Source organism: Bufo gargarizans, chromosome 2 (assembly GCF_014858855.1).
Source record: "Bufo gargarizans isolate SCDJY-AF-19 chromosome 2, ASM1485885v1, whole genome shotgun sequence".
Taxonomy (NCBI): Eukaryota; Metazoa; Chordata; class Amphibia; order Anura; family Bufonidae; genus Bufo; species Bufo gargarizans.
The window spans coordinates 693,813,035-693,840,451 of NC_058081.1; the positions used below are offsets into that span (position 1 = coordinate 693,813,035).

At 46.0% G+C, this 27,417-nt stretch overlaps 1 protein-coding gene across 1 annotated transcript; it reads right to left on the reverse strand.

The window, feature by feature from the left end:
• Nucleotides 1–3,816: 3,816 nt before the first annotated feature.
• Nucleotides 3,817–26,695, reverse strand: LOC122927004 (histone H4 transcription factor). Its single transcript, XM_044278539.1, has 9 exons — nucleotides 26,464–26,695; nucleotides 24,469–24,695; nucleotides 19,025–19,136; nucleotides 18,770–18,922; nucleotides 14,671–14,748; nucleotides 12,784–12,904; nucleotides 9,799–9,937; nucleotides 5,689–5,813; nucleotides 3,817–4,429 (listed from the first exon to the last, which is right to left on the reverse strand). The coding sequence occupies exons 1-9, from the start codon at nucleotides 26,639–26,641 to the stop codon at nucleotides 4,180–4,182; spliced, it is 1,383 nt and encodes a 460-aa protein (XP_044134474.1). The 5' UTR covers nucleotides 26,642–26,695; the 3' UTR covers nucleotides 3,817–4,179.
• Between the last annotated feature and the right edge of the window lie 722 nt (nucleotides 26,696–27,417).

Consider the following 27,417-nt stretch of genomic DNA (forward strand, 5'->3'; position numbering starts at 1 on the left):
TATCTGGGCCTAAAACAGAGATTTCCATTCGTCCATCTGGGGAGGAATGGCTTGTCTCTGGTCCTAAACTTATTCCAGGGCCTTATAGGGAAATATGGGCCTAGGTATCCTGCATATGACTATTCCTACCTTCAAGGTCTATTCATATTAATAGGTAGTCAGGGCCCAGATTAGGGTCGTCTAGGAGGTGACCTGTTCCTCCCCTAGTTTCCAGGACCAGTTACTGTTCCCCTTCCCTCCTGTGTTCAGTGTAGAGTTTCCCCCCCACACTGATCGTGCAGTCATGAACCTCAATTACACTAGGACCAAAATATGTCATTTTATTACACAAAATGAACTGCAAATGAAAGAGGTCCACCAGAAATAGGAAAGAATTCCTACGTCATGCCGCTGTAAGAATCTTCCAGTCCGAAAAGAATCTGTGGATTTTAGGGTACTTTCACCCTAGCGTTATTCTTTTCCGGTATTGAAATCCGGTAAAGGGTCTCAAAACCAGAAAAAAACGCATCAGTTTTGTCCCAATGCATTCTGAATGGTAAGCAATCCGTTCAGTATGCATCAGGATGTCTTCCGTTCCGCCCTTGCTGGATCCGGCATTAGTTTCCAATTAAATGTATTAATGCCGAATTGGCTACCAACTGTTCCCGAAATTGCCGCATCGCCAGATGCGGTTTACCGGTCTGCACATGCACAGTTCTTTCTAGCTTTGAAAATATTTAATACCGGATCCGTTATTCCGGATGATCCGGAAAAGGTGGATCCAGTATTTCAATGCAGAAGTCTAACAGATCCGGGGGAAAAAAAGATATCCGTATGGATTTCTTGAAGGGCATCCCCGCCCTTCAAAAAGAGTGGAATGCCATGCCTCAGCAGACAATAAGTCGACTTGTGAACAGCAGGAGACGTCGTCAAGTTGTAACTGATGCTGGAGGCCACATGACAAGTGATTGAAACACTGACATATTTGTGGGGGTGTACCCAGTACTAGTGTTGGCTTTTGTTTCAATAAATTGTTTGAGATGAGGAAATCACTATTGCAGCTTCTACTTAAATGTCCGACTTTCATGATATAATATCACTGTAGTGTGAACTTTTTACGTTTTCTATAAATTTCACCCGAAATATCGCTAACTTTCTGTGAGTTGTGCAAGATTTAATTAATGACAATATTAGATTTATCATGTGCATGTCAAGGTACCTCAGGTGACTGGTGTCAGGAGATCGGAGAGACTGGCTGAGCGTGGAGGAATCTAACAGCCTCCTTGATTTCTCTTTATTCAGTGTTGATAGGGTTAATGACCACTTTCCTTTTCTCAGCTGTTGCTCAGTGGTCATCACTTCTACCCTTTACAGTGTCACCCCACCCTTCTGACTATGCGGTTGATAGCTTCATTTGGGTTTGGCTGAGCTGGTGTGAGGTCATCTCTGGTGTTCCAGTTCTTCCATCTCTACAGAAGTTAAGTGTCGCGTTTGTTTGTGTTTGTTATATTCCCTGTTGTTGTATCTGGGCCTGAGACAGAGACTTCCATTTCTCCATCTGGGGAGGAATGGGTTGTCTCTGGTCCTAAACTTATTCCAGGGCCTTATAGGGAAATCAGGGCCTAGGTATCCCGCAGGACTATTCATATTGATAGGTAGTCAGGGCCCGGATTAGGGTTGTCTAGGAGGCGACCTGTTTCTTCCCTAGTTTCCAGGCCCAGTTACTGTTCCCCTTCCCTCCCAGAAAGACGGATCCAGTATTTCAATGCATAAGTCTAACGTATCCGGAAAAAAAAAAGATATCCGTTTGCATACGGATTTCCGGATCTGGCAGGCAGTTCCGGCAACGGAACTGCCTGCTGGATTCTAACAACGCTAGTGTGAAAGTACCCCTAGACCAACGTCCTCTCTATAGCTGCAAAGGTTGTAATAAACTGTGTAATGAACTGCCATGTACACAGCAAACCGGCTGAAAATGTCAGTAAGTGGCCCAGTGAATGGGAAATGGTTCAGAGCAGTTAGGATTTTAATCACTTGGCTGAAAATGCAGTTGGATGATCTCTTCTACGAGATTAACGTCAGCCGAACCCACTGATTTTGAAAGGAGCGGATGACCAGTATCTGATGTATATTTGGCCTACTTTGGGGTAAAAAAATAAATAAAAAAGGATTGGGCATATTTACTGTTAACATGCACAATCCTCTGGGAGATCTCAAAGTAGACAGTGTGTCAGCGGCTTATTCCCTCTGCCTATTCAGAACACATTACAGGGAGTGCAGAATTATTAGGCAAATGAGTATTTTGACCACATCATCCTCTTTATGCATGTTGTCTTACTCCAAGCTGTATAGGCTTGAAAGCCTACTACCAATTAAGCATATTAGGTGATGTGCATCTCTGTAATGAGAAGGGGTGTGGTCTAATGACATCAACACCCTATATCAGGTGTGCATAATTATTAGGCAACTTCCTTTCCTTTGGCAAAATGGGTCAAAAGAAGGACTTGACAGGCTCAGAAAAGTCAAAAATAGTGAGATATCTTGCAGAGGGATGCAGCACTCTTAAAATTGCAAAGCTTCTGAAGCGTGATCATCGAACAATCAAGCGTTTCATTCAAAATAGTCAACAGGGTCGCAAGAAGCGTGTGGAAAAACCAAGGCGCAAAATAACTGCCCATGAACTGAGAAAAGTCAAGCGTGCAGCTGCCAAGATGCCACTTGCCACCAGTTTGGCCATATTTCAGAGCTGCAACATCACTGGAGTGCCCAAAAGCACAAGGTGTGCAATACTCAGAGACATGGCCAAGGTAAGAAAGGCTGAAAGACTACCACCACTGAACAAGACACACAAGCTGAAACGTCAAGACTGGGCCAAGAAATATCTCAAGACTGATTTTTCTAAAGGTTTTATGGACTGATGAAATGAGAGTGAGTCTTGATGGGCCAGATGGATGGGCCCGTGGCTGGATTGGTAAAGGGCAGAGAGCTCCAGTCCGACTCAGACGCCAGCAAGGTGGAGGTGGAGTACTGGTTTGGGCTGGTATCATCAAAGATGAGCTTGTGGGGCCTTTTTGGGTTGAGGATGGAGTCAAGCTCAACTCCCAGTCCTACTGCCAGTTTCTGGAAGACACCTTCTTCAAGCAGTGGTACAGGAAGAAGTCTGCATCCTTCAAGAAAACATGATTTTCATGCAGGACAATGCTCCATCACACGCGTCCAAGTACTCCACAGCGTGGCTGGCAAGAAAGGGTATAAAAGAAGAAAATCTAATGACATGGCCTCCTTGTTCACCTGATCTGAACCCCATTGAGAACCTGTGGTCCATCATCAAATGTGAGATTTACAAGGAGGGAAAACAGTACACCTCTCTGAACAGTGTCTGGGAGGCTGTGGTTGCTGCTGCACGCAATGTTGATGGTGAACAGATCAAAACACTGACAGAATCCATGGATGGCAGGCTTTTGAGTGTCCTTGCAAAGAAAGGTGGCTATATTGGTCACTGATCTGTTTTTGTTTTGTTTTTGAATGTCAGAAATGTATATTTGTGAATGTTGAGATGTTATATTGGTTTCACTGGTAAAAATAAATAATTGAAATGGGTATATATTTGTTTTTTGTTAAGTTGCCTAATAATTATGCACAGTAATAGTCACCTGCACACACAGATATCCCCCTAAAATAGCTAAAACTAAAAACAAACTAAAAACTACTTCCAAAAATATTCAGCTTTGATATTAATGAGTTTTTTGGGTTCATTGAGAACATGGTTGTTGTTCAATAATAAAATTAATCCTCAAAAATACAACTTGCCTAATAATTCTGCACTCCCTGTAATCCTTGGTGTATGAGGGGGTCAGGAGTAGCTGTGTTCATCCAGCAGCTACAGAATGTGTGTGGCCATCTTTTCTTCTAAGGATGCAGTTATTGGTGGACCACATTTACTATTTCAGTCTTTGGACTTGACATCTGTGCAGTTTACCCCCCCCATCTGGGGGCCGAGTACAGACAACGGGCCCAAACAGCGTGAAATGTTACTGAAGTGCATCTGCTGGGCTCTCGAGGGACATGAAGTTGTGTATCCGGTCTGTGATACTAAACTGAGGCAAGAGCAGGTAACTAATGTGATGCGCTGAACCCTCTCGGTTTAGGATCTCTACAGAAAACATACAGTCCCAGATACGGGCCTCCTTATATCCTTTGTTAAGAGGCAATGTCTTTACTGAGCAGCTGATCATTCTGCCAGCAATCTGTAGTCCTTTCTCCTCCAGTCCTCTCATAATCTACTCCATCAGATCCTGCGCTTGCTCCTTGGCCTAACACCAGACAGGTCGGGGCTTCATCCAGGGGCACTCCCTGCTTCTCCCGTTCTTTCATCAGATGTTCTGTCAGTTCTACACTTTCATATCTCACCAGCTGCAAACGTAGAAAGCCGTCATCATGTTCCTTATACCTGTCAAGGAAAAACAAGAAATCTATAATAAAGCTCCATCCTAACAGAGAATTAAAGGGATCGTCTATTGATGACCTGTGGGTAGGTGATCAATATCAGATCGCTGAACAGTATCCTGGCACGGCCACTACACAGTGTGCGGAGCTTTCTGCTTCCAGATCTGGAGAGTGTAGAGCTCCAGCACAGGCAGCTGTCGGGATTCGTACCCCCCACTGATCCGATATTGATGACCTATCCCGAAGCCGGTCATCAATATCTGTAGACTGGAGGACTCTTTAAAAAAAAGATCAATTTTATTTTGCTTCCTTATAAAAATCTGAATTAAAAGGGTTTTCTGATAATCTATCATCAATACTGAAGTCAGCTGACCCCCACCGATTTGTAACTGAGAAAACAATTTTGAAGTTCTGGAAAAAAAAAATACCAGATGTTTCCTTCCATCTCTTTCCTCGGGATGAAAAGCTTTGAAAAAAATTAAAATTAAAATTGCATTACTTTGTCACGCTGATCGCCTTGCACCACTCGTCTTGGAAGATCTCAGGCCAAAGAACAGAAGGAGACATCTAAAGATTTATTCAGCACTTGGGCCTTGTGCCCTCGACAGTGTCCCCAAAAAGACAGTGTAGGTCTTTTTTAGGCTAGGCTCACACATCATGGATTTGCACTGGAGGAAGATCTGAAATGGTCTTCAGGAAAAAAATTGACACTGAAAACCCTGTCAATGCCTGAATACGTGAGTGAGCCGTAAAAATGGGGGAAAAAAGTAAGAATAAATACATTGAAATAAAACAATTAAAGGGGTATTTCAGTTAGAGAAAGATACCCCCTATCCACAGGTCGGCTATATCCAATGCTCCCACAGAAATGAATGGAGTGGCGGTGCACTTCCAACCAGGCGCTCTGGCAATTTCAAGGGGCCCCACGGGGTATGGGCCCCCATTCTCGTGATCGGTGGGGGTCCCAGTGGTTAGACCCCCACCGATCTAATAGTTATCCCCTGTGCATAGTGGATATATTTCTCTAACCAGAATAACCCTTTCCGTCAAGACCGTGAAAAAAAATATATATATTTTTTTTAATGTGTTTAGGATTTTTTTTTACCATGGGGGCACAGGTTAGCAGGGAACATATTATCTATGTGTCCCCTGCTGTCTCCACAGACATGACCACGTTGGGTGAATGAACCCTCATCATGGAAGTGTGAGATCAGCATCGTACAATGTGAACGGATATTACAGATGGATTACAGTATCACATACCTGAATCGAGGGTGTCCAGACGGCCACTTGAAATGATGCTTCTTACGCAAGTGAACAGTCAGGTTGTTTCCTCGGGTGAAGCATTTCTCACAAACGTGGCACTTGTACCTGGGAGCTGAATCCCCCTAGGAAGCAGGGAAGGGGCGAGAAAGAACAGCCTATGTGACGTGTAAGCATTGCATGACATTTCTCAGGAAATCTTTATTGCAAACCCAGTGGGAGGAGTAGTCACTGAGTGATCGGTCATTGGCGGTACAAGCCTGGAGTATGCATGCTCACATGACAACCCTTCCTAGTCTGACAACCAACAAAGGATTTGTTCAGAATTCCTCAGGGGAAAAAAATAATAATTTTTTTTGTTACTCATCATAAAATCCTTCTCGTCTCGTTCATTGGGGGACGCAGCAAAGACGCTGCTGCCACTAAGAGGTGGACACTAAGCAAAAGTGTCAAGTCCTCCCACCAGCTATACCCCTCCTGTGGGCAGGGAGCTCATCAGTTTTGTATGGAAGGAGGAGGAGAAAAAATATGAGTAATAAGGAAAATGACCCTATGACATATCCGAACCAACCGGAAAACAACCCAAGAAAGGTAACCATGCGCAGTGCACAGATAATATACAAGAGGGGCGGGTGCCGTATCCCCATTGAACGAGACGAGGAAGGGATTTTACAGGGAGTAACAAAAAATTATATTTTCTCATATATGTTATTGGGGGACCTTGGGACGTTCATCTAGAGCACCCTTTATGGGTGGGAAGAGATAGAAATAACTTGAGCAGCATGAGTGCTGTCAATGCACAACCACTTACAGCACCCTGCGACCAAGAGGCGCATCCAACACCCTATAGAACCTTGTGAAAATGCCTAGGGAAGACCGCCTAGCTGCCTGGCACACTTACAAAGGGTGGACCTTGTGCCATACCGCCCAAGAATGGCCAACCACTCTGTAGGAATGGGCCGTCATCTGAAGGGGCGGTGCTCTGCCCTTGGAACGATAAGCCACGCTGATAGACGTCCTGATCCAGTGACCGATAGTGGACTTGGCGGCCGCCAGATCTTGCTGAGGACCATCAGAAACTACAAAGAGGGAGATTTTGAGTGTTCGGACCACATCCAAGGTGTGGAGTGCTTCCTCCTTGGAGTGGGCTGGACAGAAAGAAGGAAGAACTATCTGCTCATTCAGATGGAAAGAGGAGACCACCCTTGGCAAAAAGGGGGGGGATATGTATAGCAGCTTGGACCTGTGCCAGGGAATCACCAAGGTGTGTCACTAACACTCGGGGGTCACGAAGCATGGCACCTTGTTGTTCAGCCTGCCATGCCATCAGGATGACTTCCGGCATCCCTCATCTGTTGCAAATTTCGTTGAAGGCATCAGATGGACGGACCATTGTCGGGGGTCTACGTGTCAATATCCAGAGGTGGTGTAATTACTCCACCTGTGGAAGAGGTGAAAACGAATCAGGGGTTAAGTGGGCCGTGTTTTTTTTTTTTTTTTAAATATATGAAAGGGGGCTGAAACCCACAGGCTCCTGGAGGAGGAGAGCTTATGGGCGCAAAATGTTCGCCCCCAGAGGATGGTTCCCACCCCACCCAATGCGGGCTGGAAGGTCGCAATGCCGGGAACTCAAGTAGAAGCGGAGCCAACCAGAAGGGCTTCCTGCCGGAACGACAGATGGCGGGAAGAACGCAGAAGCGTGGGACTGAGGAAAGCCCAAGATGGCACACTAACGCATGAAAGGGAAAAGCAGCGGCCACCCCAGGAGGGATACGACCACTGAGAATACACCAACAAGGAAGATGCTGGGAGCCAAGGAGCACAAAGGGGGAAGCCTGGCAAAAAAAAATTCCTGTAGTGGCTGTTGCAGCATCTCTCCCCCGTCTCGGAATTGCTGGGCCAGTGGTGTCGCAGCATAGCTGCAGGAAGGACCGGGCTTGCAGGGGACAGTGGTGCCTTAGCATAGCTGCAGGAGGGAACAGGCTTGCTGGGGTCAGTTGTGCTACAGCCAAGCTGCAGAAGGCAGAGGTGGGCGGCGGGTGGGATTTTGGGTGGTGCTCCCATACTCACCTGATTCCCGTTCCCTTGTCCAGCCTTGGCTCGTGGGCGCTGGAGGATTTGGTCACATTTCTTCTGTCCTGGCTACTGGGGAGGGTAGGGGGCATCCCGCTGTACTGCGAGGTGGGTAAAACGAGGGATAATTCCACCCTGGTCCCAAGTGAGTGTAAAAGCAAGACCTGCAGAGCAGATATCTGCCTCCTATGGACACTAAGCTAAAACTGGTGAGCTCAGTGCCCGCAGGAGAGGGATAGCTGGTGAGAGGCGTTAACACTTTTTGCTTAGTGCCCGCGTGGCAGCAGCTATACCCAAGGTCTTTGCTGTGTCCCCCAATGACACGGATGAGAGAGCCTGTTAGCTTCCAAAAAACAGCACCATATCAGGGGTTGTCTGGGATTAGAAAAATACAACTGCTTTGTTCCTGAAACAGCACCGCACCAGGGTGTCTGATAATGCAGCTCCACTGACGGGAATGGCGCAGAGCTGCAATGCCACACACAAACGGTGTACAGTTGTGGAGCTATTGAGGAAACGAGGCAGACATATTTTTCCAATCCTAGACAACCCCTTTAATAGGGAGTGCAACTTTAAGCAGCACTGAGGGCTGTTCGGCCCCAAAAAACTGTTCTTAGTTGTCACAGTAGGAAGCAGAGGGACCTAAAGGGGTTGTCCTAGAATGACAGCTTATTCACCAAACCAGTCCTGCTATCTTCGGCAGTCTCAGACTTTGAGCATGTGCTTTGCCGCTTCATTCATCCAGTGCTCCATTCGAACATTCTCGTGATCGGTGGGGGGCTCAGCAGTCTGACGTACACTGATCACACATACTGTAGGATAGGTGATAAGTTGTCATTCTGGGACAATCCCATTAAGAGCATGACACGTGAAGGTACCTTAAAGGAGTTTTCAGGGAGTTTTATACTGATTACCTACCTCTTGACCCCCGCCGATCAGTTGTTCGAGAAGACACCAGAGCTCACAGTAGCGCCGCGGCCTTCTCTCAGCTTTTCCTAGGCCAGTGTCGACACGTTTATCAGTCACGTGGCCTAGCCGCAGCTCAGAAGTAAATGAGGCTGAGCTGTGATACCAAGCACAACCGCTACACAATGTGTTTGGTGAGCTGAGAGAATGCCGTGGCGTTGCTGCAAGCACCGGTGCCTTCTCAAACAGCTGATCGGCAGGGGTCCCGGGGCATTGGACCCCATTTATCAGATGCCAAAACTCCCAGGAAACCAACCTTTATGCAGTAGGGTCATTAAATGTACACAGTGGGTCAAGTACCTCAGATGTAGAACCAGTCACCAAATATTAGACACTTCCACCAAAATAAATATGTTAATCACATTTCATAACCACCTAAATATGTTCTATGGGGGAAATTTATAATGAGGGGACTATCTGAAGTCTCAGTGACAAATCTGGAGTGAAGCGCATTAACATGCCCACCCATATTTCAAAACTGGTGTGATGGATGTAAAAATGCAAAAAGTAGCAATATTTTTGCGTAGGTAAGTCTAAAAAGTTCCAAACGCCTCATTTTGTGGCTTTTTGAATCCAGAATTCTGGAGTAAAGGCGTGATAACAATATAAAATGGATGCTTTGACAAACAGTCTCGCAGACCCAGAACACTCTGACCGGAGAGCGCCCCCTGTAGTGACTCAATAAGAGCATCACATGTTACACTAATCGATGCAATGCTCTTATGTGGACATCTTTATCTAGGCCGGTCAAGAGAACAAAGCTACTGCTGTTTTAACAGTTCTACACACACTATTATCATGAGGATTACCCATCAGATAACATACTCCTCTCACAGAAGGACAATACTTTGTATTTCATTTACAATGGTGTAGTACTGATGAATTAAAAAAGAAAAAACGGCAAAAATTCAAAAAAAATGTTTCCTAAGAATACGGAGTTAAAAAATACTCCTTTATAATGGATGTGTCCCTTTAAATATGCAAGGAAATAAATGTTTTGCTCTGAAAAACACTCTACACAAGTCCCGAAAAATAAAAAATGCAAATTCCCCACACAATGACCCCAGTTACCTCATGCACTTTTCTGTAATGCGCTTTGACGGAGCAGAGGGAGCGGGCGCTGAAGCTGCAGTCTTCATATTCACAACAATAGGCGGGCAACTTGCTATGTGTGTCCAAATGTTTCCTAAGATCAACCAGATTCTTGCAGCTATAAAATAGCAAATGTCAGATATAAAAGTAGAAAAAAAATACAAATACATGATATCAAGAAACCCAGGTGTGAAGACGTTTTCACTGCCTGGTCCTGTCAAAAAGCAGAGGACGCGGCAGTTGCAGAGAGAGCAGAGCTTCTAGGTGTAATGGTAACGCCCCCGTTGCTCCTAGAGGCTCATTTGCATATAATAAAACATAATTTTTCTCCGTGATGCGGGCACACATATGAACATGGGACCAACACAGATGCCTTCAGCTGCCAAGCGCACATGGAACGGGAGAAACGTACCACCTGTGTATAGATAACAAGGGATCAACCATTCACAATAAGTGATGGTCACAGCTAGGCCTGAGCGAATCGCGCTTCGGATTGTAGATACAAAGTCGATGCCTTCTGACACTTCGTTTTAATGCTGTCTGAGACCTGTCTCCGTACAGCATTAAAATGCATCGCCTCCGTGGAGGCAAAATCCGTTTCAACCGGTGTAGGGCGAGACTTCGGGGAATGCATTCAGTATTTGTTTCTACATCTTTAAAAACATTTAAAATTTGGAATCCGAAGTCGGGTCTGGTACCGGCTGGTATCTCGGATTGCTAATTTTAAATGTTTTTAAAGATGCAGAAGTAAATACTGAATTAATTCACCCGAAGCCTCATGCGACTTTGGGTGAAACAGATTTTGCCTCCACGAAGCCAAGGTCTCAGACAGCATTAAAACGAAGTGTTCGACACCCACACATTCCACTTTACTGTTGCTAAAAGCAATAAATATATAATTTTATTTTATTTTTTTCTGAATGAAAAGGGTGATAAATCTGGAGTGAAGCACATTAACATAGCTGTCCATGTCCCCCATAGTTCAAAACTGGAGTGATGTAAAATGCAAGTCCAAAAAGTCGCAAACGCCTCATTTTGTGGCTTTTTGAGGCCATAATGCTGAAGTAAAGGCGTGATTACTCCGGGCCTCTGTCTTCTTTAATATAAAATAGATGCTCCACATTCAGGATCCCCAGGGTAGATACCTCCTCCTCAAAGGCCTAGTGGGACAAACTATGTTCACATTTGTAAACATATTCGCCCCTAATACAGACCAAATTAGGGAGGGAATCCTGATTATGGCGGGTGACTTTAACCTAGCCCTTAACCCACTCATTGACACCTCTTCATAAAATAGATGCTTGGACAAACAGTCTCGCTTAACTCTGTCAGACCCAGATCACGCTGACGAGAGAGCGCCCCCCTGTAGTGACTCTTATATGGACATCTGGGCAGGGTGCTACAAGGATACCACACAGCGAGACCGATACTGCTGGTCTCGGCATGCCTCACTGTGATCGCAACTGTCTAATGACAGCGGGGAGCCACGGGGTGCTGGCAGATCGCCATGTGACCTGGCACTTTTATGCGTCGGGTTACAAATAAGAGCCTACCACCGCCATGTATAAAGTCGTGTGGCAGTAGGCAAAAGGTTAAACACCTGTATCAGAAAGTAAATGACAAAAGTAACTAGTGTTTCATGCTTAATTTTTAACAAAATGTATTGGTGGCACAAGCCCTGTTACTACTGAATTACAACAAGCATAAGGGCCCTTGTACAAGACCGTATGTCCTCCGAGATATACAGTCCGTGAGCGGGCCATAGGTCCCGGAGCGGCACTAATCGCGCGCACAGGAGCGTGCAGCATGATAGATACAATGATGCTGTGCACGTCGGACCGCCCGCGGGGGGCTATTGTCCCACACTCATGTGATCTTAAAAGTGCAGGACAATGGCCCCGCAGGCGGCCCGACGTGCACAAGATCATTGTAATCTATGATGCTGTGCGCTCCTGTTCGCACGAACAATGCTGCTCCGGGACATATGGCCCGCTCACGGACCGTATATCTCAGAGGGCATACAGTCGTGTGCAAGGGCCCTAACTGACATACACCACATTGCATACCCTAATTGAGTATCCTTTTCCTGTACTGGGAGCTTCTAGAGGCATCTTATAGTGATAGACCGTGAGGTCACCGCGGTCCTTTCACCCATCTTCTGGCCAAAGAGGGTTATAAAGACTTTTATGATTGAATTTACCTATTGGGGCAAATTTACTAATGAAAATGCTGTTTCACACGCTTTCCTAAGCATTTTATACCTCAATCAGCAAGGGGCTGCGGCTTTACAGAAAAAGGGTGTGGCTCTGCAGGAAAGGGGTGTGACCTAAATGCACCTCCATGTGCCATAGTTTTGGCGCATTTTTGGAGTGAAACTACACCAACTTATAGGTGGCGTAAAACACACTAGACAGTATTTTTGGTGCACGGACACAATTTTTTGGAACAAATTTATGGCACATGAACAGAATTCTAGCTTAAATCTGGTGCAGTATTTACGATACTCCAAATTTACAAAGGACTACGAGCTAAAAACTTCTAGAATTAGGAATGTGAGAGTGTAAAGTATGACACTATCCATAAATCTGGTCCCAAGTCTACCTATTGTTTTTCTGTTTTACGGATTTGTAATTCTTTTCTTTTTAGTGGTAGGGATGTGAAATGGTGTTAAAAAAAAACAAACAACAACTGCCATTAGAAATAGAGTTATTAAATATCCGACTGTTATCAATTATAATTACTACCTATACAAGTTGTATATTTGGGTCTCTGGGGTACAAGGACCAACCGGAACACTCGAGCCCCGAACCATTTAGTGATCTGCCATTAGTCTCTGTTGGGAGCATGCTGCAGGTAAGAAAGATGGCCGCAGCACACTCAGGAGGGGCTTCATACTCGCTCTTCATAGACGTTCTCCGCAGTGCTTAGTATGGATGTACTGTCTCTGAACACTTGAGCACTCACCTGTACTCACAATGCTGACATTTATATGGGCGCTCGTCACTGTGTCGGAAGCGGATATGGGTCCGTAAGGTAGAAGGAAGCGGACAGGTCATATCACACAAGGGGCACTTATAATGATTCACTGCAAAACAGAGCGGAGCGGAGGTTATGACGTACGCAAGAAATGCTTCCTGTTTTATGCGTGCACTGCAACCTGCGGCCCTCCAGCTGTTGCAAAACTACAATTTCCATCATGCCTGGGCAGCATACAGCCATCAGTGCATGCTGGGCGTTGAAGTTTTGGAACAGGTGGAGGGCCGCAGGTTGAGCATCCCTGGTCTGTACAAAGAGAATACTGAATTCTTATGATGACTACGTATAGGGAGGAGCTTGCACAGTGTGGTAGGTGTTGAAGGATGTTGTAGAGGTTTTACGGGACTTAGATATTGATGACCTATCTTCAGGATAGATCATCAACATCCGATCAGTAGGGGTTTGACACCCGACACCCCATCCCCTACTGATCGGCTGTTTCGGACAGCTGCCGTCCGGCACCGGAGACTATGCAGTGAAAGGAGCCGAAAGCAGAAGGTTCCTGCACTGTGCAGTGGCCGAGCCGGGGTACTGCAGATGCCAAGTGAATGGCAGCTCAGCTGCAGTACACTGGTGCCAGACACTACACAGTGGACAGAGTCTGCACAGTTTCCAGCGACTGCTGAGAATAACTGCCCAAATGTGGTGCTGGGTGTCGGACCCCCACCAATCTGATACTGATGACCTAACCTAAGAATAGATCATCGGTATCTATAACCCAGAGAACCAGCTTAATCCATTAATATATAATCTCAAAAAATTTTAAAGGCTATGTACACCTTTATGGGCAAATTTTTAATTGGTGCATTGTGCTTATTATGAGCTAAAAATCATTTTTTCAATTGGTCTTTATTTTTAAAAAAATATGGAGTCCTTTTCTCTGTACAGAGCCGAGATGCTACTAGCAGGATCTGAATTTTCTCTGCTCTGTCAGGCAGGGAGCTGACAGCCTCCTTATCTCTTCTCTCTGACCTTATAAACCAGGGGTAGGCAACCTCCGGCACTCCAGCTGCTGTGATACTACAACTCACAGCATGCATAGCATCCATAGACGTGAATGGAGCATGCTGGGAATTGTAGTTTCACAGCAGCTGGAGTGCCTGAGGTTGCCTACCCCTGTTATAAACACTCAAAGCTCAATCCTTATCTTACTGATAAGAATGTGTCTTAAATAAGTGTTTATGACAATTTAGTAATTTAGAGATAAGGTTTAACCCACGAAGTGAAAGTAGGATGCACACAGCTAGAAAAACAGTTAACCCTTTGTCACAGAATGGCTTAATATTTTCAATAAAGACCAATTGAAAAAGTTATTTTTAGCCTCAAATGAGTCAAATGCAATCATAAAAAAAAAGTCTGTCCCCAAAGGTGTACATAGCCTTTAAGTTCTGATGCAAAAAAAATTTGAAAACAGTAACATATTTATAAGGCTACTTTTCCGTTTCGTCCTCATGCATTCTGAATGGAAAGAGATCCGTTCAGGATGCATCAGAATGTCTTCTGTTCCTTCAGAATTATGTTTTGTGTCCAGTTCTAAAAACGGAACAAAAACTGATCCAGCACAGAAAACAATGCAAGTCAATGGTGACAGATCAGTTTTTTTTTAGATGCTTAAAATAACTGATTTTTTCCGTTTTGATTTCACACAAACTCATCCTGAACAGATGCATCCTGATGTGCAAAGTCAAAACGGATCAGTTTAATGTCGGTGTTGAGATCCTCTGCCGGACCTCAATACCGAAATTTACAACACAAGCGTGAAAGTAGCCTAATATACAAGTATTGCTAATATATATATATGAATCGAACACGTACCATGGTTTCGCATGTGGTCCCGCAGCAGGCGTTCTGTCGCAAATCTCTTGGAGCAATGTGTGCACTGGAACCTATGTTCTGCAGGTAGTGTAGAGGGAAGACAAAGAAATGATAAATCCGCAGCAGTCCTGACTACAATGGTGAGTAATAAAGGGGGCATACTGAGAGACTGCCTGGGACCCGGGAAGTAACTATTATAACCGGCCACTGACGCCTACATACTGCGTATGTATCAGCGCAGCCTCCCACGAGTGCTAGGTACGTACAGAAGAGCATGTAATGCTTCGGTGCGTATGTAACAGGTATGTCTGTGTGTACTGTATGTTTTCATGTAATTTATGTATGCAGCGAGTGTACGTCTTAATGTGGAAATAGTGAGTATACATACAGGGTGGAACTACACGACACAGGACAGCCAGAACTGCTGAGAAGTTGAAGACATCTGCTTTCTTGGCCGTTGCACAGCTCCTCCATCCATAGACGATATACAATATATACACAACTAACTAGGGACACCTCATTTTAAATTTTTTGTTTTTTACTATACGAGTCTCTAATCTCCGCGGCCGATGCATTTTTATTTTGCTTGTCTTCTGTTCACTTGTGACAGGATTATTATTATATTGTTTTTTTACTCACAGGCAATTATTCTTTAGTAGCAGTGATCACATTAGTCCCCAAAGTGGGACTAAAAATAATAATAATAATAATAATAATTCAAGTTAAATAAAATAATAAAAAAAAAAAAAAAGGGTCCCTGTACTTTGAAAAACCTTAGTTCAGTGTCCGCAACCTCTCAAAGAAACTACAACTCCCAGCATGCACACTTGCTTTGCCGTTCTTTGAACTCCCATAGATGCAAATGGTTCATGCTAGGAGTTGTAGTTTCACCACAGCTGAAGTTTGCACTGTACTAGGACATCAAAAGATTTTTTAAAGTGCAGGGACATTTTCATTTTCTTTTTTTTTTCTTTTTCTTTTCTACTGTGCAATTTTTTATTATTATTATTATTTTATTTAACTTTAATTGTTATTAAAAGGTTTTGATTGGTGGGAGTTTGAATGCAGAGACCCCCAATTATCACTAAAACGAGGAGACAGAAGCGGTTACACTTCTCTCCTCGCTGCAGGAGACGGCATCCAAAGAGTCTCAGTCTTTCTATTGAGCCCACCTACTGCAACAAGAAGAGAGAGCGTGATATCCGAGTGCTTCTCTCTCCTCGGTCTAGTGATCGTGTGAGGGGGTCTCAGCACTCAGACCCTCATAATCGGTAGAAAATCGGTTTGATAATATGTAAATGAGCACCTTAGTGCAACAAGGGCTGTACCGTTGCACCCAGCGGCTCCACTCCCAATCTCCTATGCTGCGCCCCCGTCGCTAAGACACACAGGCAGTGCTATCAGCGCACGAGCCGTACAAGGATGGAGCCCCCGGCTGTCTACATCGCTGTACAGAGCTTGCACCAAACGTGCTCACGAGAGACTTCAGGGCTAGGCATGAATATGTCTTCACTGCCTGGCCTGTCGGTCTTAGCGGTGGGGGCGCTGCGTAGAAGACAGGGAGCAGAGCCTCTCGATGCAACGGCACCATCCCGGTTGCACCTAAGGGCTCATTTTCATATTATAAAACAGCGATTTTCCACAGACTGCAGCCATCTAAGGAGATGGGACCAGCAGCATTACATTCAGACAAGTGCATATCAGCGGGATTAAAGCCTCATTCACACTTCAGTACAGACGTGTGCTGTACGTGTTCCCCACGGACAGCACACATTCCCTTTCTTTCTAATGTATTTTAATAAGTTTTTTTACCATGGTCCGTTTTGTTTTTTTTTAGCACAAAAGCATGCTCTATTTTGTCCATGTTTACGGATCCATCACGCCCATTGTAGCCTATGGGTCCGTGAAAACCATGGATGCAACACGGATGCCATCCATGTTTCACAGAACATTAGGAAGAGATGCTTTGAAAATTATTTTTCAGCTGTTCAGTGTCCGTGAAACACGGATGACACACGGACAGCAAAAAACGGACACATTGACCCAACACAGATCCTTCACGGATGCATCACTGCCCACCTCCTCATGGATCTGAGCACAGACACGGACGTGTGAATGAGGCCTAATGCTGCTAAATGTGGTGACAGATGCCTTTTTTCTAAAGTGTTTTCATTTTTAAAATATACCCATATGGTGTAGCCAATATTGAAAAAAAAAAGTTTGCACAACTATAAAATCCACAGCAAATTAGCATCATTCAATGTGGCCTTTTCTCGTGTGCCTATCCACAAGAGCTGACAGTCAATTATTTTCTTCCGTGATGTGGAATTCAATTCATATTAAAAAAAAAAATAAAAAAAAAACATGTCATATGCACTAACGCCATGTTTCACAATGGGAAGCCTACAGCTGAGTGAACATGCCCATAAACCGCCTTTTCACCCCCCTCAGTTAGTGATTTGTTTAGCCTGACAGTGTGAAGGAGGGACGTGAATATGTCCAGGCCGACATAACAGCAGGCACAGCCCAAGGGTGGAGACATGGGACCTGCAGTATAAGGCCTCTTTCACACAGGCGTTGCAAGAAAATGTGCGAGTGCATTGCGGGAACACGCACGATTTTTCAGCGCGAGTGCAAAACATTGTCATGCGTTTTGCACTCGCGTGAGAAAAATCACGCATGTTTGGTACCCAAACCCGAACTTCTTCACAGAAGTTCGGGCTTGGGATCGGTGTTCTGTAGATTGTATTATTTTCCCTTATAACATGGTTATAAGGGAAAATAATAATGATCGGGTCTCCATCCCGATCGTCTCCTAGCAACCGTGCGTGAAAATCGCATCGCATCTGCACTTGCTTGCGATTTTCACGCAACCCCATTTATTTCTATGGGGCCTGCGTTACGTGAAAAACACACAAAATAGTGATGCGTGAAAATCACCGCTCATGTGAACAGCCCCATAGAAATGAATGGGTCGGGATTCAGTGCGGGTGCAATGCGTTCAACTCACGCATCACATCCGCGCGGAATACTCCCCCGTGTGAAAGGGGCCTTACTATGGACCTCCATCGCGTTCAGTCCCCGCTGCTAGGGAGGGAAGATATTGCCCAGGAACCACGCGGTATTGTAAATTATTTGGTAGCTACGTCTTCCTTTGAAATAGTTGATTTGATTTGTAAACCTTTGGGCTACATGCACACAACAGTGAAAAAAACCTTCTGTTAAAAATGGACACATTGTCAGTTTTTCATGGCGATCTTTCAACCAATTGTGCATCCATTTTCTGTCCATCAGTCAGTTTTTAATGGCCATTTTGCACTCATTGTTCATGGCAGTTAAAAATGGCCATGAAAAACGTTTAACTTTCATTGGCTTTTTTTTTTTTATAAAGATCTCAACCCCTGCAGTACCCATAATGTCCCCCCCCATAGTGGCCCCCAGCAGTAATAATGTTCCCCATAGTGGCCCCATCTGTAATAATGTCCCCTTTAGTGGCCCCTAGCAGTAATAATGTCCCCCATAGTGGCCCCATCTGTAATAATGTTCCCCATAGTGACCCCTGCAGTAATAATATCCCCCATAGTGACCCCCAGATGTAATGTTTTGTTTTAGCAAAAAAATACTCACCTTGTCCACTTGCATGCACAGATGGAAAAGGACCTGCCGAAGGACCTCCGCTCATCATGATGATGATGTCACCGCATGCTCCCAACATGAGTGCGTGGTGATGTCATCACACTGAGCACAGGTCCTTTCCAATCAAGAGAGGGGACTACCTCTGTGCGTGCAAGCGGATGAGGTTTCGTTTTGTTTTTTTAACCCCCTAAAAAGGCCATATTGTTCTAGTGTACCCATTTTTTAATGGCCTTTACATGGGTGCACTCCTATCTAAAAACGGTCACATTAAATAGCCCCCTCAGACTGCAATGGTTCTGAAAACCGCCGTCACATGGCCGTTTTTCACGTCGTGTGCATGTAGCCTTACCTGTAACATAGCAAAATTGGATCTGTACATACAAAATACCAACCTGTACTGTAAAGATTTTCTCAGGAAGGATCTAGAAGTATCTCTTAGATTACTAGTGGATGTCAGACTTACGATCTAAAGAGGTTTGCCGTCTCAGGTGATCATAGAATTTAGTATTGTTGGAAAACATGCCCCCACAGTTTGGACAAGACACGACTTTTTCTTGCGTGTGGCTTCGCAGGTGCTCTCGTAGCTTGCATCGACTTTTACAGGAACAGTCACAGTCTGTGAAGTCAGAAGGAGAAAATAAAAAACAGAGAAGGTCCAGACATAGGAGCATACAAAATCACAACGCAAAGGTCAGTAAAGAAGTAACCTTAACCTCACCTTTCCACCCGCACATCAAAACGCGGTTCTCTTTACCAGCGACTTCATATTCCGTGCTCAGGCCGTGAGAGTCAACATGCCTGTAGTACCATTCAGCGTTGTCAAACGTGCTCTAATGGGAGGGAAAACAAGGGGTAAACTGACGCCTTCAAAATTAGGCAAAAATTCACAGACAACTGTAAAAAACATTACCGTTCATTAACCTGTCAGAGACACAAAATCGTGACCAGGAGGCATCAACATCCGTTAAGGAGGACCTGTCACCACATAATGTGCAACGCAATCTGCAGGCAGCCGGTTATAGAGCAGGAGGAGCTGAACAGATGGATGTATAAAGAGAACCTGTCACCGTGTAATCTGCAGGCAGCCGGTTATAGAGCAGGAGGAGCTGAGCAGATGGATGTATAAAGAGAACCTGTCACCATGTAATCTGCAGGCAGAAGGTTATAGAGCAGGAGGAGCTGAACAGATGGATGTATAAAGAGAACCTGTCACCGTGTAATCTGCAGGCAGCCGGTTATAGAGCAGGAGGAGCTGAGCAGATGGATGTATAAAGAGAACCTGTCACCATGTAATCTGCAGGCAGCCGGTTATAGAGCAGGAGGAGCTGAGCAGATGGATCTATAAAGAGAACCTGTCACCATGTAATCTGCAGGCAGCAGGTTATAGAGCAGGAGGAGCTGAGCAGATGGATCTATGAAGAGAACCTGTCACCATGTAATCTGCAGGCAGCAGGTTATAGAGCAGGAGGAGCTGAGCAGATGGATGTATAAAGGGAGCCTGTCACTGTGCAATCTGCAGGCAGCCGGTTATAGAGCAGGAGGAGCTGAGCAGATGGATGTATAAAGAGAACCTGTCACCGTGTAATCTGCAGGCAGCCGGTTATAGAGCAGGAGGAGCTGAGCAGATGGATCTATAAAGAGAACCTGTCACCATGTAATCTGCAGGCAGCAGGTTATAGAGCAGGAGGAGCTGAGCAGATGGATGTATAAAGAGAACCTGTCACTATGTAATCTGCAGGCAGCAGGTTATAGAGCAGGAGGAGCTGAGCAGATGGATCTATGAAGAGAACCTGTCACCATGTAATCTGCAGGCAGCAGGTTATAGAGCAGGAGGAGCTGAGCAGATGGATGTATAAAGGGAGCCTGTCACTGTGCAATCTGTAGGCAGCAGGTTTTTACAGCAGGAAGAGCTGAACAGATTTATATATAGTTTTGTGGTTAAAGATTCAGTACCAAGGGGCTGGCCAGAGTACTTGCAGCACTAGTTTGTGAACACTTCTGCAGCCTTAGCCACTCCCCCCTTCCCTGGATCGACAGGGCCAGAGACCTTGTGGGATCCAAGGGTGGGGTGGGGGAAAGTGGTTAAGGCTGCCAGAGTGTTGTGGCCGGCCCCTTGGTGCTCCAAATAGCTAATACTAACATATTAACAAAAGCGCAGTTTTCTCTGAAACAGTGCATCGTACAGACACAAACGAGGCATTGTTTTTATAAGCATGATCAGCCCTATCAGACAGTGTGTCAGGCTTAATAGGGTTGATTATGCTGACAGATTTATAAGACCACCCTGTGTACGGCTGTCAATGAACAACCGCTATCTCTGTAAACACACGTACACAAAGAATGCTATCACTCACTGGCAAGATGGCCCCCTGTATAACTGAGGTCAAGAAGCAGAGATATAAATGTATAAATTACAGGTTTTACTGAATCTTTTCCCATATAACTATCAATCTGCTCAGCAAATCCTGCTCTATAACATGGTGCCCGCAGATTGTACTGCATTTTCACATTAGACTCACCTCCAATTGCAGATGACTGGGATAAGAAGCATGGGTCTGCTGGATTACTGAAAACACATGCACACCACGACAAGCCCAGTATGCATGTGTAAGGCTACTTTCACACTTGCGTTTTTACTGGGTCTGGCAGGGTTCAACAAAAGCGCTTCCGTTACTGATAATACAACCGTCTGCATCCGTTATGAACGAATCCGGTTGTATTATCTTTAACATAGCCAAGACGGATCAGTCATGAACTCCATTGAAAGTCAATAAAGGACGGATCTGTTTTCTATTGTGGCAGAGAAAACGGATCCATCCCCATTGAATTTCATTGTGGGTCATGACAGATCCATCTTGCTCCGCATCCCAGGACGGAAAGCAAACTACAACATGTTGCGGATTGCTCTCCGGTATGAGAACTGAACTAAATGGAACGGAATGCATTTTGGATTACTCCGTTCAGTTCAGTTTTGTCCCTATTGACAATGAATGGGGACAAAAGTGAATCATTTTTTTCCAGTATTGAGCCCCTATGACGAATGTCAATATCGGAAAACTAAAACGCTAGTGTGAAAGTAGCCTAAGAGGAAGGAAGGAGAAATAGCCTGTTCATCTGACCACTGTCTGCAGTGTATGGCGAGCTTTACGGGATTTAAAAAGGCAACATAATTATGAAGCAAACTCTGTGTCCACAATATAAAAAAAGCCATAACAGTAAATAAATAAACACAACCTGCAACAATGTTTCATTTACTTATTACATGTAAGGGTAGATTCACAGCTTTCCGTTATTACATGGTTATAACAGAAAATAACGGAATGCCCAGACAGAATGCAAAACGGAAGCCTTTAAAAAGGCATTCCGTTTGCTCACCGTCCTAATAGAAGTCTACGGGAAAGCATAACGGATCCGTCTGGGTCCCATTATGCAAGACGGAAAACAAAGTCCTGTCGACATCAAAACGGGAACCAGACGGATCCGTTTTGATTCCCATAGATTTTTATTAGACTTTTAATGGCTTCCGTTTTGCATTCCGTCATAATATAAGTCTATGGGCAGAAGAACGGATCCGTCCTTCCGTCTTATAGCAAGGTTATAACGGAATCCATAACGGAAAGCCATAATGGAATCCCTAACGCTAGTGTGAACCCACCCTTACACAGCGCATAAAAAACAAACACATAATGGGTTAGATTTATCAAGAGGGGAAAAGTTGATGTCAGTTCTGCTTGAGTCTGCTCTGTGTACTTTATTCCACATTTATCAAATGTCTCATGTTAGGCTACTTTCACATTGGCGTTTTTTGCAGATCCGTCATGGATCTGAAAAAACGCTTCCGTTATAATAATACAACCGCATTCATCCATCATGAACGGATCCGGTTGCATTAGGTCTTCTATAGCCATGACGGATCCGTCATGAACACCATTAAAAGTCAATGAGGGACGGATCCATTTTCTATTGTGTCAGATTGTGTCAGAGAAAACGGATCCGTCCCCGTTGACTTAAATTGTGTGCCAGGACAGATCCATTTGGCCCCGCTTCGTCAAGCGGGCAGCAAAACGCTGCAGGCAGCCTCCAGAGCGGAATGGAGACGGAAAGGAGGCAAACGAATGCATTCTGAGCGGATCCTTTTCCATTCAGAATGCATTAGGGCAAAACTGATCCGCTTTGGACCACTTACGAGATCCCCGAATGGATCTCACAAATGGAAAGCCAAAACGCCAGTCTGAAAGTAGCCTCACTTGATAAATTTGTCTTATCCTTAAAGTGTAACTGCCACTACCAAAAATGAAATTCCTAACATATGTGATGCTGAAGGGAAGATATTCATGAAGCTTTATTTTCCTTCCTGATGTCGGTATTCAGCCCTATTTCTCTGTGCCTCTATTTCAGCAACTTCCTAAGATGGCCTCTGCTGCTCTTCCTGTGCTGATCTTTGCCCTTCCTTGGGGCCATCCTGTATTTCCCTCACTTCCCATAAGCTCTTGTTCTCCTCACATGAACTAGCAGGACCAATCAGAACGCAGATAACCTCCCCCACTACCCCAGAGCAGTGTGTATCCTCTCACATACAGCTAACCAGAGACAAGCCCTGCAATTACATGAAATCAGTAAGCATTTGTTTTAGCCTCTTAATAGTCACCTGTCAGCTCTGCAGCTGCTCCCTCATTTTCCTCCACACTGACAGTGAGGGGGGCTGTTTAGCTGCTCATATCTCTGGTTTGGTAGCAGCTAGAGATATGGGCTTGTACTGTTTGGAAGATGACTTTCCAAGCTTTCAGACAATACCAGAAGGTCAGCAATATGTTCAGCACAGGGGACGATATCACAGGGTTTACCTGCGATTATTCCCAACTCGATTTCTAACAGTGATTTCTCCATTCTGGTCTTGTATGAAAGCCTGGACTGTCAGCTTTCAAACAAGACCAGCTACTAGCTGCTACCATTCAGGAGATAGCAGCATGTAAAGCAGCCCTCCCCCCTCCACTTTTTGCCCGAGCCCAGGCACTCAGGGCTGTGCTCCTCCTCCCGATGCTCTCCCCGGCACTCAGGGCCGTGCTCCTCCTCCCGGTGCTCTCCCCGGCACTCAGGGCTGTGCTCCTCCTCCCGATGCTCTCCCCGGCACTCAGGGCTGTGCTCCTCCTCCCGGTTCTCTCCCCGGCACTCAGGGCTGTGCTCCTCCTCCCGGTGCTCTCCCCGGCACTCAGGGCTGTGCTCCTCCTCCCGGTGCTCTCCCCGGCACTCAGGGCCGTGCTCCTCCTCCCGGTTCTCTCCCCGGCACTCAGGGCTTAGCTCCTCCTCCCGGTGCTCTCCCCGGCACTCAGGGCTGTGCTCCTCCTCCCGATGCTCTCCCGGCACTCAGGGCCGTGCTCCTCCTCCCGGTGCTCTCCCCGGCACTCAGGGCCGTGCTCCTCCTCCCGGTTCTCTCCCCGGCACTCAGGGCTTAGCTCCTCCTCCCGATGCTCTCCCCGGCACTCAGGCCTGTGCTCCTCCTCCCGATGCTCTCCCCGGCACTCAGGCCTGTGCTGCTCCATCTCCCGGTGCTCTCCCCGGCACTCAGGGCTGTGCTCCTCCTCCAAGTGCTCTCCCCGGCACTCAAGGCTCGTTTTCTCTGACACAATCTGACACAATTATGTAACTGCGGTCCCCAATGCACAGAACAGCCGGCACATGTTCGTGTGCATGAGCCCTTACACTTGCCCATTTTTTCTGCTTCCAACACATCACCTTCAAGAACGGACTGTTTGCCCGCTGCCTAATATATCGCACCCCTTGAAAGGTACAATTGTCAGGAGATAATCAATATTACACACTTCAACTGTATTAATGTTCTGGCTGGTATGGGTTCGCGTGCCTGTACATGATGCCGCCACACGAGGATCTGCAGGCAGATTACCGCTACTTTCCAGGCTGCGCCAGTATTTGCCGTCATTTCAGGTGCAGCCCAAAAATTAACGGATATCCACATGTGGATCCGGCAACTGGGACTCACTGTGTACGGGCAATCCCCGTGTACCCTGGAAAAAACGTAAATCAAAGAGATGAGGAGAGAGGCTTCGGGAGCAATGGCACAGGGGTGACAGACGGAAAGCAGGCGGTAGGTTGCTAGAGTAGTCACGGCTGCAAAATAGAGGGTTAGATGTTTCGGCGGCTCACCTCACACTGGTCCCACATACATATGAAGCTTTCCTGGAGTTCGGGGATCATGTTTCGGCTCTGCGTGTCCAGCTGGCATGGGATGAGGTCCGGCTGACTCTGTAACGCCTGGAGTCCCAGCTGTTTCAACTTCGTGTGGTAGCAGTGAAAATAAATATGGCGGAACAGCTCTACCTGACTGTCCAGGGAGAAAAAGCCGCAGTCTTGCCACAGGCAACAAAACTCGTCTGCAAGAAAAGGCAAATAGAATAAAGTAAGCAACTGTATAATACAAACTGGGAGGGCATACTGGGTCATACTGGAAATTCCCATCACAATCTATGAGACATTGCCAGTAAAAGAAACTTCCAGCCTATGGAGAATTGGCAGCAGTCCCAGCTCGGGCTATGCTGTTTTACTGCACCAAATCCCCCACGTATTACTTGCGGATTTGCCTCCGATATCACGCAGCAAAAGAGTGAACTCTGCACTGAAAATCCGCACAAACCATTGACGCACCGCAGGTCCATTTCCGTACTGTGTGCTTGAGATTTTGAGAATCTCATTTACTTAGCCGGTACTGTATGACACTGCGGATTTTCCACACGAAAGTCTGTGTGCGATACGCACTGTGTGCACATCCCCTAAGGGTCCGTCCACAAGTGCCTAAAAATATCGCAGAAAAGTCTGCCGCGGTTTTGCAGCAAAAACCATTACAAAAAACGCAAATACTACATATGGTTTTTCCGCAGAAATATCGACAAGCTAAAGATTCCAAATCTGCACCGCAGGTCAATTTACGCTGCGCAGTTTGTGGATCAGATTTAAAGGGGTTGTCTCATCACAGACAATGGTGGAATATCGCTAGGATACACCCCCATTGTCTTATAGGTGCGGGTCCCACCGCTGGGACCTGGCCCTATATCGAGAGCAAAGCTCCGAAAGTGGTGGAGAGTGCACTGCGCATGCGCAGCCACCTTCCATTCATTTTCTATGGGGCCGTTGGCTCGGCTATTTCTGTCGGGCCCATGAAAGTCAACAGGAGTGGTGTCCGGTCATGCGCGGTGCGCTCCCATTTACCTCTATGGGGAGAGCTCTTAGTGGTGGCGGGACCGGAGTCCTCCAGCCACCACCTTGGGGGGCTCCGTTCTCGACACAGGTGCGGGAATACATCAGATTTTTCATAGGATTTCTCTGACGGATGCCGCTGTACAGTGATATCTGTTAACCACAGGCACCCACTGAAAATAAAAACTCTCTGTACGGAGCAGCGCCGCAGTGAAAAGTATAGTATGGACAATCCCTTTAACTCCATCAGGGGCCTAGGGATACGCTCAATGTATATGCCAGGTACTTTCCCACCAGCCACAGCAAAAATCAATACAGATCCATCCCCGGTGGTTATAGAAAACCTGGGTGACCCCCAATGCACCCATTTCATTCTTCACAGTTTCTCCTGACTAGCCTGGCATAGGCTATAAACAGTGATGGCTAAACCTTCGGCGCTCCAGCTGTGGTGAAACTACAACTCCCAGCATGCTTCCTTCATTTCTATAGAATTCTGAGAACAGCCGAACAAGTGTGCATCTTGGGAGTTGTAGTTTTACCACAGCTGGAGCGCCGGAGGTCAGCCATGACAGGGCTATAACATGTGAGATGAGGAGGCCGGGGAAGCTAGGTGACAGCTCCTGTGGCAACCATATTGGATGGCGCAGAGGGCAACCCGAGGACTTCTATTAAGGGGGTCGTAAAGGATTGGTAAACACGCCCGATCTAATTCTGTAACAGCGCCACACCTGTCCATAGGCTGCGTCTGGTACTGCAGCTCGGTCCCATCAAGCTGCAATACAACACATAACCTGTGCATTGGGGGGGGGGGGCACTGTTTCTAGAAGAAGGCAGCCATGATTTTTTTTAAATTGGAGAATATTTTTTTTACATTTATTTAAAGGTGAAGTGATGTTTCTAGAGAATCAGGTTGTGTGTGCTGCCCGGGACGACACAGGAGGAGCTCACCCTCACAGTCCATGTTCTCCTCGCCAGTCCTCAGCTGTTGGGCTCCCAGGTGATCAGACACATGAGCGCAGAATTCTTCCATCTTAGAAGCCACATAGCTGCAGGAGCCCCATTCACACTGCAGCAGGACGTTTACACTGCGCTTCACCCCTCTGCCTGTCATCCCACTGTCAGCCATCAGTAAACGCGCAGCGCCGCTTTACCCCCTCTACCGCTAAATGAACACTGAAGCCAGAAGATTCGCTTTTACACAAGTATGTCCTATCACGGCACCCGTTAGGACAGCGCGCCACGTGACACAACAGTGGCTCAACCAATCCGGGAGCTTCTCACAACCATAACGCGGAAGTATCGCGCCTTCTCCAAGGAAGCGGTGCCTCCTCATAAACAGTCCCCCGGAAACTACAACTGTGCGCAAACTGACCCATTAGAACTAACTAGAATAGAGTCTCGCCTGTTCAGTACAGAGAAGGATGAAAGAAATGGATGCTCCACACAGCCTTGTCCGTGTAGAGCAGTTCAGACAAGCTCCACAGCATTATAAAAAACAAAACAAAAAACTGTCTGTAATAGAAACTGTTTTGTTGCCCTTAGCAACCAATCACAGTGAACCTTTCATTTTTCATAAGAAGAATATGAAATGAAAGCTGTGCTGTGATTGGTTGCTATGGGCAACTACCACTTTTTCCTTTAGGCAGTGTTATGCTGTAGTCCAGGGGTAGGCAACTTCCGGCACTCCAGCTGTTGTGAAACTACAACTCCCAGCATGCATACTTGCTCTGCTCTTCTTAGAACGCTAATAAAAATGAATGAAGCATGCTGGGAATTGTAGTTTCAACACCGGCTGGAGGTTGCTGAACCTTGCTGTAGTCAATGCTGCTGACCTTGTCATAGTAGAGGGGAAACAAAGAGCATTCCCAATCAAAGAAGCATTCCTTCCTCCTTTAGTAAGGC

Bases quoted from the DNA above. Each gene is read 5' to 3' on its own strand.
- LOC122927004 (XM_044278539.1), bottom strand. From the start codon at position 26,641: ATGGCTGACAGTGGGATGACAGGCAGAGGGGTGAAGCGCAGTGTAAAC. The intron at 19,137-24,468 runs GTGAGCCGCCGA...CCCTCCCATTAG, and splicing joins GTATGTGGGACCAGTGTGAG to AGCACGTTTGACAACGCTGA. The intron at 12,905-14,670 runs GTACGTGTTCGA...TCTGTTTTGCAG, and splicing joins GGACCACATGCGAAACCATG to TGAATCATTATAAGTGCCCC.